The sequence below is a fragment of the Apium graveolens genome, unplaced genomic scaffold (genome assembly GCF_009905375.1).
Source record: "Apium graveolens cultivar Ventura unplaced genomic scaffold, ASM990537v1 ctg8866, whole genome shotgun sequence".
NCBI lineage: Eukaryota > Viridiplantae > Streptophyta > Magnoliopsida > Apiales > Apiaceae > Apium > Apium graveolens.
In genome coordinates this window covers 1-13,587 of record NW_027421532.1, presented here as the reverse complement: position 1 = coordinate 13,587, position 13,587 = coordinate 1, and the positions used below count along the sequence as shown (strand labels likewise).

The 13,587-nt window shown below is 32.0% G+C and overlaps 1 protein-coding gene across 1 annotated transcript; it reads left to right on the top strand.

Annotated features, from left to right (window-relative positions):
• The first annotated feature begins 6,180 nt into the window (after nucleotides 1–6,180).
• On the top strand, nucleotides 6,181–7,921 carry LOC141705446 (cytochrome P450 72A15-like). The gene is made up of 5 exons (XM_074508385.1): nucleotides 6,181–6,227; nucleotides 6,317–6,534; nucleotides 6,782–7,029; nucleotides 7,141–7,504; nucleotides 7,619–7,921. The coding sequence occupies exons 2-5, from the start codon at nucleotides 6,343–6,345 to the stop codon at nucleotides 7,919–7,921; spliced, it is 1,107 nt and encodes a 368-aa protein (XP_074364486.1). The 5' UTR covers nucleotides 6,181–6,227; nucleotides 6,317–6,342.
• Nucleotides 7,922–13,587: the final 5,666 nt, after the last annotated feature.

Below are 13,587 nucleotides of genomic sequence, written 5' to 3'. Positions count from 1 at the left end.
TCACCCGACACAATTTTCAGAACTAGAAAAGGCGTTATCAAGGTAAATTTTTATTAACGTAACAGTTTGGTATAATTGCATGTTCATTTCTGTACATTGTATGAGATTTTATGTTTTTTATGCAGGGCTTTGAAAAGTTACAACTCTGAAACCGGCAGGGGCAACAAGATGGCCAAGGCAAAGTTTCTTAGTGTAAGTACAATAGATCGAGTACCTAATATTTGTGCTTAATATATATGATTTATTTGACATGCCTGATTTGTCTTTTAATTAATGAAATAGGGATCTCCCAAACAACCCGGTGGGATTGAATGTGCGTATGTAATAATGCGATACATGAAAGAAATTATCGATGATGACAAGTTGAATTTTGCTAAAAAGGTATTACTTGACGCTTCCAGTTTGCTATATACTGAGATATGGTTACTTTTCGATATGGTTACTTTTCATTCATGTACTGAATTTTGTTTGTTGGAATTTGTAGTGGTTGGCCAAGACTCGATCGTGTTACAGCATTGAACAGCTAGATGAAGTTCGCATTGAGGCTCTGCAGTTCATCCAAGAGCATATCTGATCAATTCTTGTACTCAAGGTCTTTTCTTTTGCGTAGTCGTACATTTGGTAATTTAGACGGTTCTGTGTAGTAAGAATGTAAGTGTATGAATGCTGGGGTTGGTGTATAGGTTTGCAAATGCTGGGGGTTGTACATTTGGTAATGTAGATTCTGTAGTTTTTGAATGATTGATGCAGATGATGGGGTTGGTGTTGGTGATTTTTGGATGATTGATGCAGATGATGGGGTTGGTGTTGGTGGTTTTCGGATGATTGAATGGTTAAATGTATGAATGATTGACTGGTTAGATTTGTATGGATGCGTGTTATTCCAATGTTTTAGTTTTGGTTATGTAGTAAAGGACATCGGTTTTATTTATAACAAATGTCTATTAGTAACGAGTACATCGCTTTTTTAGAAAATTAGTGATGTAAAACTTTACACAATTTGGTCTATAAATTTCTTACACATCACTTTCAATTAAGAAAAGCTGATGTCAAAAAATAATGTACATCACTTTAAGGTAAAAAACTGATGTCAAAGGAATCCAGGTTCAAGTCTAAATGAAACATAGAAATCACTTTGTTTAAGATAAAACTGATGTCAAGTGACGTTATAAACATCACTTTTAACCAAACAAAACTGATGTCAAAAAACGCAATGTACATCAGTTTAAGGCAAATAACTGATGTGAAAGACTAACATGTTCAAGTCTAAATGATACATAGACATCACTTCATTCTAGAAAAAACTGATGTCTATACGCTTAATTAGACATCACCTTTCATTAAAGAAACAGATGTTTAATATGCCATTTTACATCACCTCTGTCAAAATTATCGATGTTTTTGTGACAAAAAACATAGCTCAATATATGTTTAATATGTTTTAATAGGTGTAATTTAGTTATTAAATAATTTTGTTATAGCATTTTTTTAAAAAATCATCACATAGACATCAGTGTTTTTCACTAAAATCGATGTTTTTGTGACAAAAAACATAGCTCATGATATGTTTAACATGTTTAATTAGGTGTAATTTAGTTATTAAATAATTTATTATAGCATTTTGTTCTAATAATCAACACATAGACATCTGTTTTTTAACTAAAATCGATGTCTAATCGAGTATAGACATCGGGTATTCACCGATGTCTAGAATAGACATCACCGACATCAACATCGGTTGGGAAACACATAGACATCGGCCAAAAAGCGATGTCTATGGACTTTTTCTTGTAGTGATTTTCTCAATTTTTTGTGTTAATAAATATCAAAAACTGTAACTAACTTACATTCTCCTAAATATATTATTATCATTCATAATATTCTCCTAAAATTTATACAATATCTTCCATTAAAATTATTAAAATCAAATTACCATTATATTATTATCCTAAAACTTCTGCTTTCTATTTAAATAAACTTACCATCTTAATATTCTCCTAAATTTCCTTTTTAATAATTTTTTTCCCATTCTCCTAGAACCAACTTGATATATTATATTTTCCCAAAAGTTTTCTTGTAATTTTTAGCCTTTGAAATATTATAAAGATGAATATTTATAAATATTTATCATTATTCGTAATATTCTCCTAATATATCTGCAACATCTTCCATTAAGACTTTGAAATCAATTTAACATCATAATATTTTCAACTAATATCAAATTGTGTAGCTGACATTTAGTTATGCATCTTGTGTACCTAAACTTTAATATCTAGCAAAACACGCATGTGGAGAACTCCGTTAATGTGCTTTGCAAATGAAAAAACAAAATAGGGGCAAACAAGTCATTCTCTTCTACCTACTTATATGTATTATTGGGAGGCTGCGTCATGTTGAATACATCATCTTTGTAAATTTTTAAATTAAACTTTAAAAATGACTTTAATAATATAATATTATATTGGGACATAAAGAAAATATTATATTAATAATTTTATGAAAGATTAATAAATAAGGTTAATATATTGAATTTTATATAAATATTAAGTAACTTTCTGATTAATTCATGACCTGTTCATTAATTCTTAATCAATGCCAAATTAATTAGTTTCCATATCCAACTTAACAACGGTAATATATGCAAAATAATGTGTTATTTATTTCTACATAATTTAATTTGATTCTACTAAACTTAGTGTCAGATCACATCTAAAAGATCAATTATAACTTTTTTTTTTGTTTTTATGTTGTACAATTATGTGTAATTAAAATATTTATCCATTTGTATGAACATGTGTCCTTCTTGTGTTTCTGATGTTAATAGTTGTGAAGATCAAAATTTAGAACTAGTATCCATAAATTTTAATCATGAATTTTAAAAAATCAGGACCTTTTAGAAGTTGTACAACCATTTATAATTGAAAAATTGATTAATTTATATTACATGTAATTATGTATCGCCGGTCTAGTTTCCTCAGGATATTAATTAATATTTTCTAAATTTGTAGGGCAAATTTATATTAATTTATACTAAATTATAATAAGCGGAATATGACATATTTTGGTTCAACCATAATTTCCCCTTATTTTGATTATTAAAAACAAAAATAAAAGTGTTATACTTCCGATTTATACTACTAAATTACTGAAGTTCTAAACATATCCTCGTTATCCAGTTAAATTACATAATCTTCTTGACTCGCTAAACAATCACAACTTATTCAGCTAAATTATGACCACTACCACGGCTTCTCACTAGTTATTTTATTATTATTTATTGTAAATCTATATTATTATATATTTATAAAAATATATTAAAGTTACTATATGATGATTTGGATAAAAAAGTTTGAAGAATATTAAATTTAACGGAACAGTTGCATTACTTAGGATTTAACCTAATATTATATATATAAATACCACGTGCCTTATAATTTACAATCATTAATACTAGTTGTTTTGTATTTTAATAATCAGCTGAGTTATTACTCTCTCCGTCCCAATTTATCTGACATGTTTGATTTTTTGCAGTCGAATTGACCCAATTTTGACTGAAAATTTATATAGTATATAATTGAATAAAATATAAAAATTATATCATTAAAAGGTACATATAATTCATTTTAATAAGTATTTTTGATTTTTCAAAATAATGAAAGATTGATGTTTAATTTACAGTCAGAGTCAATTTGACCACAAAAAATCAAATATGACAGATAAGATTGAGACGGAGGGAGTATTTTTTAAATTGAGGATGGCATGCATACACCACCAGCTCATTGCAATAGTTGTTATATTGATGAAATGGCCTAAATGCCCTCGTCATGTTAATATAGCTACACGACATGGTACACATAAATACGAAAATATATGAACACGAAAAAAATAAATATAATTAGTGTGAGGTTTGTGTTTGTAATATAAAAACGACACGGAACGAAAGTATATTGAATAAATAAATAATTAAATTTTTAAAAATATATAATATGCATGTATATACTAACTACCAAATGTAAATTTTACCTATTTTAAACAACATATATATAATTGTAAATACTATAATATATTTTATTATTTCTAGACTACATGAATGAGTAGGTCTGATTCAGATTTAAAATTTGGTACACTAAAGTTCACAAGAACGTTTGTACATTAGACAAAGCTTTAGCAGGTTTAATTGGATTTGACTGTAGTATGCATTTTGCATGATTAGTAAACTTCAGCATCTACTGGAAAATTTAGGTACATATTTTGCAATTTACTTTAATATTCTCAAAAAATTCTCTCTTTTTTAAATTAACTTATTATCTAGACATTCTCCAATTTTTTTATTTCATATCATTTCTTCTCTTTCTCCTAAAATAACTTACTATATTAAATTTTTCCAAAATATTTATTTTAATTTTTAACCAATGAAATTACAAATACAAGTATATGCAGTAAATATGTATTCTCAACAATTTTAAAAATAATTATATTTATATATTAAATTATGAGGGCCGTGATATGGCACCTCTCGTATCCTTTCAATTTATTTTTGTTATTTTTTCAAAATTTTATATTATTAAATAAAAAAATATTATATTTATTATTGACGAATAAATAATATAATTTTATGATATTATATATTTGAATAATGAAAAAGCTACTTATCGGAATAAACATGTTAATTAAACGAGAGAACGTTTTCTAAAATTATTAATTTATTATATTTATTTATTATTCATAATTTCAGAATAATCAAAATCAGATGTAAAAGAAAAATGAAATAGAAGACACATGCGAAGGGCTCAATAAACTAGTCTGAATAAAATTTGCCTGTTGACGATTAAAGAAAGACATTTGATGCTTCATAAAAATGATGTACATTGGTCGTTTAACATATTTGTTGAAGGCATCATAACTGTAAACCTAGAACTCATAATTATAAACCTAAAATGTAATAATTATTAAATTACCAAATCTAATCCTAACCGTATAATTATAAACATAACCTACCAAAGTAATAATAACGTACTAACCCTAAATTATGCGAGATTATTGCGAGATTATATTGTCTATTGTTTTGTACTGATGCAATAAATATATATAAATAATTATAATAATATAGTATTCTATTCTTATAATAGATAAAAGATATATTATAAAATATATATTTCAAAAGTAGAGAAAAATTCCATGAAGACCACCTATATTTTTGCAATAAAAAATACTATGAAATATATTATTTTGTGAAGTATATTTTACGAATATTATTAATTTTTTAACATTGTTGAATATCATTTAAGTTTATAAGTATAATGTATATGGTCTGCAATTTGAACAAATATTGCAAACTAAAGATGTTTGGTAGAATAAAATATTTTGTAATGTTTGATGTCGCATATATATTCAAAATTTTAAATAAAATAATAATATTATGCAAAATAGTCACCAAATTATAATTTCAGTACTTCGTGGTTTAGGTTCCGTTTACTTCTTCCAAGTCACTTCCGGTTCTAAGGCAGCAGATTCAGGGCATTCATCTGTAGCTCTTACTTTGACATTGGTTACTTATTTCATTCACTGAGAAATCCACCAATCCGAGTGTGATCAGTAAACAATAACTCGCATAGTCTATCCAGTTTATAGATTTTTTGATCAACCGTTAACATCTGCTTGATAATACCTCATTGATCCTGGTTCGATCCTGACTCACCCCCAGAATTGTTGAGAACAGATACTCATTTCTAAGGTTATAAGCCAAAATTAGTAAAAAAAAAAAAGGAGGCCATGCTCACATTTAATTTCATGACTCATATGATAATATTTTAATCTTTAAATAAATAATTGTCGGTTGCATTATAGATCTCATTTAATGCGGGTTAGATAAATTTGTTTCTGTATAAAACCAGGGGAGCTTATAGCTAAGTTTCCATAGCCTTCACTGCACAAGTTTACACCGAGTGAAAATGGATGCAACTATTGCCTCAATTGTTATCTCAGTGATTGCACTGGTCATTTTTAAATACACAATCAAACAAGCCAACAAGTATTGGTTTAGGCCAAAGAAAATGGAGAAACGGCTGAGGGAGATAGGGTTTAAGGGAAATCCTTATAGGATCATCTTTGGAGATTCAAAAGATGTGGATCGGATGAGGGCACAAGTCACTTCCAAGCCTATGGAACTCTCCGCGATATCGTATTCCGTGTTCTACCATATCACCTACATCTGCTCCAGAAGTATGGTAAGGCGTTTAAGTAGAGAAGTTATCTACCAAGATTCTTCTTTACAGTATATATAATTTGTATCTAAATATTATGCATTCATGTATAGGTAAGAAGTATTTCATCTGGTTTGGCATGAAACCAAGATTAAGCATATTGGATCCAATGCTAGTGAAGGATATTCTGTCAAGACCAAACGAATTCCGAAAGCCAGGCAATGATCAAATGGGCACGGTGCTTGCAGGTGGACTCTTCATGAGTGAGGGTTTAACATGGACTAAACATAAGAAGATTCTCAACCCTAGTTTTCACATCGACAGGATAAAGGTAGCTTAATATTGTTTGTATTCTTACATTTTACACTCCAACTCTCTTTGTTTTTAATATTTGACGTTCATTTTCTTTTTCTGAATAAATATTTATAAGGTATACTAAAATTCACAAAAAAGTTGAAAAAAATTATTTCAACTATACTGTCAAAATACTTTAAAGACAGATAAAACAATGGGAGTAAAAAACATGCATATGTTACGATTATTGATCTTCTTGTTTTCTGATTCTGTTAACTCGGAAGAACATGGTACCATCAATAGTGGAGAGCTGTTTGGAAAAAATAGAGAAGTGGAATTTGTCCCTAGCTTCAAAGGAATCAATCGAGGTTGATATGGTGCAAGAAATTGACCCTTTAATAGGTGATATAATGTGCAAAACAGTTGTAGCAGGCCCGATCAGCGAAGAGTCGAAGAGGATGTATCAACTCCGAATTATGATGAACCAACAAGCAGCCAAACTAGCAAGGCTCATGTTCTTTCCCGGATGGTGGTAATTAATTCAATTCAAATAGTCTGTCTATCATCATTAATATCGTTTTGTAGTTTTCGCTTTCTTTAAACATCTCGCAAAATGTAAGGCTTTAGCTGAAACAAATTTCAGGAGTTTACAAACTCAAGAAGTGAAGACTATAAAAGCAGCTCATAAAGAAACTCAAAGTTTAGTGAAGAAAATGGTGACTAGGAGACTGGAAGAAATGAAAAATGGAGCAAGTAATCAAGGTGATATGTTGAGTTCAATGTTGGAAGCTTTTCAAGATGAAGCAAGTGGAGTTAGTCTTGACGATGTGATTGAGGAGTGCAGGAGTTTTTCCTTCATTGGAAAGGAATCTACAGCACGGCCATTGGTATGGATGCTCTATGTTCTGGCCAGATATCCCGATTGGCAAGAGCGGGCAAGAGAAGAAGTTTTGCAGATTTTCGGAGATCAAAAGCCCAATGTTGACGGACTAAATAAACTCAAAATTGTAAGTCTTTCTTCACCCTTGCGATTGCTAGAAATATTTTAAAACTAGAGTATATATATCACATATTTGATATCAAAATATGATGACACGTACATGAAATTTTAATGATCTCAGATAACAATGATTATCTACGAAGCTCTGAGATTATATCCACCAACTGGTGTGATTCACCGATGTATTTCCAAAGATACAAAGTTGGGAGATATGGTACTACCGGCCTGGATCCAGATCACCATACCGATAACTTTAATGAATCACGACCCTGATATTTGGGGAGAAGATGTAAACCAATTTAAACCTGAAAGATTTGATGAAGGCGTTTTCAACTCAGAGATGCAATCTATATTCTTTCCTTTCTCGGGGGGGCCTCGAAATGTATTGGGCAAAGTATGGCAATGGTTACAAGTAAATTTGTAATCGCAACCTTCTTGCAGCACTTCATCTTAGAGCTTTCTCCATCATATCTACATGCTCCAAGACATTCTTTCTTCCTCGTACCTCAGCATGGAATGAAACTTGTTCTACGTAAACTTGTGTAGCTACTGAAATATTTGATCAAAAGGATATCTCAGTGTGCAAGTCTTCATATCATTGGATATGATATGTGTGTATCTAACCATTTTTCTCAAATAATGTTGGTTAAATGTTTGATGTATCCCCTGGGCATGCTACATCAATTAATTAAGCAGTGTACAGTAAATCGTACAGTAAAGCGAACTCAAATATCGTCAAAACAAAAAAGGTCTATCTACATAATTTTATCACAAAATAACTATTTTAAGGATACAGTTGTGCAAGACCAGATCATTTCAACTTCTTTACGCATACTATTCACTACAAGAAAACAGGACAAAGCCGACCGTCAAAAACGGTCGGTTAAGAGGCAAAACGGTCGGTTAAAGGGGTGGTCGGTTTTAGCCTGGTCGGTTATGACCTTTGGTCGGGTTTAAGTCTAATAACCGACCAATACAGTGGTCGGTTAAGTGCCTGGGCATTTTACTAAAATGTGGGGTCACTGTGTACACGTGGTAACACATGTGCACACGTGTCGCCACGTCACAGAGTCATAACCGACCGCAGGTGGTCGGTTATGTCTATTTCTAAATGTTGACTGGAACTCATAACCGACCGTGGTTAAAGTGTGCACATCGGTCGGTTTTATTTCAGAAGCTAACTAAAATTTCATAACCGACCGTCCTAAAACCGACCACCCTCTAAAGAAGACGGTCGGTTATGTCTATTTTTAAAAAGTTGACTGAAACTCATAACCGACCGTGGTCAAAGTGTGCACATCGGTCGGTTTTATTTCAGAAGCTAACTTAAATGTCATAACCGACCGTCCTAAAACCGACCATCCTCTAAAGGAGACGGTCGGTTTTATGAAGAAGATGGTCGGTTATGTCACCTGACGGTCGGTTTTCTGGGTTTTGTAATGGTCAAAAGTGGTCGGTTATGCCTATTGTCGGTCGGTTTTAAGGTCTGATTTTAAAAAAAATTGCAGGTTTTTCTGCAGCCCCTGGATACCAAACCAAATCAATACACAAATCCAATCCAATCACAACCAAACAACCAAAACAAACAACAATGATAATCATTAAACTATACTACTCAAAATCATTCGCAAAAACTAGTAAATTTCATAATTAAACTATAGTAATTAAATCCAACGCAAACATTCACAAACTCCGATAACCGGAGGATTAAACTGTATCATTACATCATTATAGTCTTAAAACCATCACAACGTATTATATTACATCCCATAACCATCAAATTACAATAGTCTTAAATCGATCAATATAAACTAATCCGACAAATCAACATCGGATGATCCACCGCCATCACCGCCGTCATCACCGCCGCCATCACCGCCGCAATCATCAAAGTCCTCAACATCGGAGGTCTCATCCTCGGACGTGTAATCCTTATCGACTTCCATAGCTCGCCGATTGTTTTCCTAGATACAAGTTTAATTAAACTAGTTAAAAAGAAGAAACAAAATTTATATGTGAATGAAAACAATAAATAAACAAGAAGGTCAAAAATTATACCTCCACAACACGAGCTTCCGTCTTTTGGACGATATCTTCAATCAAGGAGCCCACGATATTCATGATCTCGCCACCGATAAGGTTATTCCATTGCAACCTTTGGCTAGGATCGGAGGATGGATCCGAGGCCTCAAGAGCGGTACGTGCGAATGTAGCTATTTCCGCATCGAAAAGTTGGCGAGCAAACCGATTTGGATTAACACGGATCTCTGTAAGCACATTCCTCACGATGGCAAGATATACATTGTCGGGGATGGCTTCACGTTGTCTCAGAGCGGATGAGGATGAGCCGGCTTCATTCCGTGTGGAATCTCGGTACCGGGTAGCAAGTGTAGGCAAGAGATCGGTGGCCCGAGCATTGGGGAACCCCATCACATAATTTTTTTTCGGATTTGTACCTTGGGGGACCTCCAACACTTCCATCCACCAATCCCACGGCTCATCCCGATCACCCGTTTGTGTAACCTCCACGGGCATGCGCTCGAGAATGGCGGCATATCGTTCCTACAAGTTCATTTAAAATAATTAACGATGCATTTAAAATCAAATAAAAATACATATAAATCATATATAAAAATGCATTTAAAATCACATAAATACATATAAAATCACATATTAAGGATGCATTTAAAATCACATAAAAATACATATAAAATCACATATAAAAATGCATTTAAAATCACATAAATACATATAAAATCACATATTAACCCTCATTTAAAATCACATAAAATGCATATTAAAACACATAAAAATGCATTTAAAATCACATTAAATATATATAAAATCACATATTAAATATGCATATAAAATCACATTAAAATGTATTTAAAATCACATTAAAATACATATAAATCACATATTAAAGGTGCATTTAAAATCACATAAAAATGCATATAAAATCGCATAAAAATGCATTTAAAATCACATTAAATACATATACAATTACATATTAAAGATGCATTTAAAATCACATAAAAAGCATATTAAATCACATGAAAATACATATAAATTCACTTATTAAATTGCATTTAAAATCACATAAAAATACATATAAAAAAACATAAAAATGCATTTTAAATCACATGAAAATACATATAAATTCACTTATTAAAGATGCATTTAAAATCACATAAAATGGTCATAAAAGTACATAAAAATTACCGCAATACGCATGGCGGCCGGTGTAGTGTAGACAGGATTTTCCGGATCGGATCCAACTTTCCTATGATATTTATCCCACACCTCGTGTTTCGTCGGCTTTTTCTTGTTCTTGTTCGTCATTACCTTTCAAATATTAAATAACTTATATTAGCACGTCCTAATAATTAGTTGATTATATTAAATATGGTGAACGTGTATGTATGTCTGTGTGATGGAATACAATAATATTACCTCCCGAACCTTATTGAATGACCTTGCACCGGCACTATGCAATCTTTCAACTTGTTGTCGGTTGGTGGATCCAACCGATGACCGGTGCAAGTGTCCTTCTGTTGGATTTTTAACGCAGCGGAGGCATGGCAAAACACTTTTACACATATAAAATCCAAATAAAAGCATATAAATCGTGAATAAAAATTCGAGGGATCGAATCTAACCTTTAAAAATAATTCGGAGACAACGATCAGAGATCCTTAGCAGTTGCTCCTCAAGTGTGAAGCACTCCACCGGTATCCACCAAGAAAACGATGTTAAGGAGGAGGAAGGATGTGGAGAGAATTGAGTTTTCCAACTTTTTGGGTTTTCGTGTTAGAATGTGGGTTAGAATAAAATTAGGGTCTATAATAGTGTATTTATAGGCAAAATTTTCAGCTGAAATTTTCCCATAAATAATATTATTATTACTCATTTATTTTTCTCATTAATAATTAAAACACATTTTAATTATTAATCCTTTTTCTAAACACTTTAAAAATAATTCTCTCTCTTGATTTAATTTGCAAAAATTAAATCCTTAATTAATAATATTAAGAACTTTTCTTAATTAATTTACAATCAATTAAATCTCATTTAATCAATTATTAAATTTGCCAATTAATTATTTATTTCATAAATAAATAATTATTAGCCATTATTAATTAATTCCTCCACCATTAAATCATTCTCTTTTATGGTGTGACCCTGTAGGTTCAATATTAAGCCGGTAGAAATAATAATAATAAAACTATTTATCATTATTTATATAAATTCTCTAATTTATTAAATATGATTAATTAATTAATCACATTTATTCTACATCGTGAGTGATGCTTCTCAACATATCGCGACTATCCGGATAATATGAATTCACTGCTTAGAATACCAAGAACCTGTCAGTGAATAGTTACCGTACAATAAACTCCTTCTACCCTACAATGTCCCGATTAAATACAAGGCATGGATCTCGTGTCAAGCCTATCTAATTCAATCACTTGCTTACCATTTACTATGCGTAGTTCTATGCAAATTAGAATCTCCTTTCTAATTTCATTTACTCTGGCCAGAGATTCCTGAACTAGCATAAGTGAATCAGCCTTGAACATTCGCTTCCTTCACTGAAAGGGGTAGATCCTTTATTGATCATACACTATCTTCGTGTACAAATTCATATACCCAGAAGAGCCCTAATAATTGTCCCTGGAGACTAAGAACTAAACCAAAGCAGTTCAGTGTACACAATGACTATGATGACCTCAAGTCTAAGGATACTTGTACAACTATCACTATGTGAACAACTGCTGACACGTGAGTGAACTCCATCAGTTGTTCAGCTGTGCGAGTCATGTTCAGTGAACTTATTCTATAATAAGCACCTACATACTAGCTATAGTGTCACCACACAAATATCTATGAGAACAGACATCCTTCATAATGAAGCAAGCATAGTATGTACCGATCTGTGCGGATTATTAATTACCAGTTAGTAATCCTATGGCCAGGAACTATTTAAGTTTAGAGTTATCATCTTTTTAGGTCTCACTATTATGAACTCATCATAATCCATAAAAAGCTTTACTCTAAACTATGGTATATCTTATTTAAACACTTAAATAGATAAAGCCCGTAATAAAAACAAAACAAGTCTTTTATTAATATCAATGAAATCAAAACAGATTACATAATAGTTATTCCTAAATCCTCATACATGATTGGACTTAGGACATATTCCTTTCACCTTCATTGTTTTCCCAATACTCCAAAAGGTCCTTCCAAAAAGGAACGGACCAATAAGGCGGCTTCAAAGACAACTTGCTCACCCCTCCTCCCTTGCTTTTCGCTCCACCCTATTCTTAAGCTCGTTCAAAGTCCTTTTTATCGTCACTTTAATGTGATCTTCCACAATTTTTCGGGCCTTTGAACGGCTTTGCCCCTTAAGATGCCTATATATTTCTAAAATTGCAAAAACAAAAACGAGGATAAATGCATCATAAAAATCATGAAATAAATGACAATTATAAAAAAAAATAACTTACTTGAAACTCCTCGACTCTTGTATTCAACCAACCCGGTGACGTTCTTCGATATCGGTATAAGTGTAACGCCCAAGAGGCCACTTCTCCCGAATCATAGCCAAAAGCGTTTTTAGCCGTATCATCTTCAATACTATATTTAAACAAAAGAAAACAATAAACATTAACAATTTACATAACAATATTGAACAACACCAAAAATATAAACATATAGGAATAATGCAATTTAAAACTTTTTAACTTACTGTCCATCGGAGATATCAATGCGATATGGCTTCAATGGCGGTATCTCTCCATATATGCCACTCGAAGTGATCGTGGTCGCCTTCCTCGCCATTCTCGCTCCTCCGCATTTGTCATGTGCCGAGTCGAATCAATCGGTCTGAATCCGAATCCGCCGGCTCATCCTGCAAATGTAAATTCCCTCCTTTTCCCTTTGCACCCTTGCCCTTGCCCTTCTACTCGCGATTTTGGCCTTTTCCTTGGCCTTTTCCTTCCCCTTGTCTTTTTCTGGCTCCTTGTCTTTCCCTTCCCTTTTTTCGCCATTGTCAACACCACAAGACTTATCGCAACCAATGTC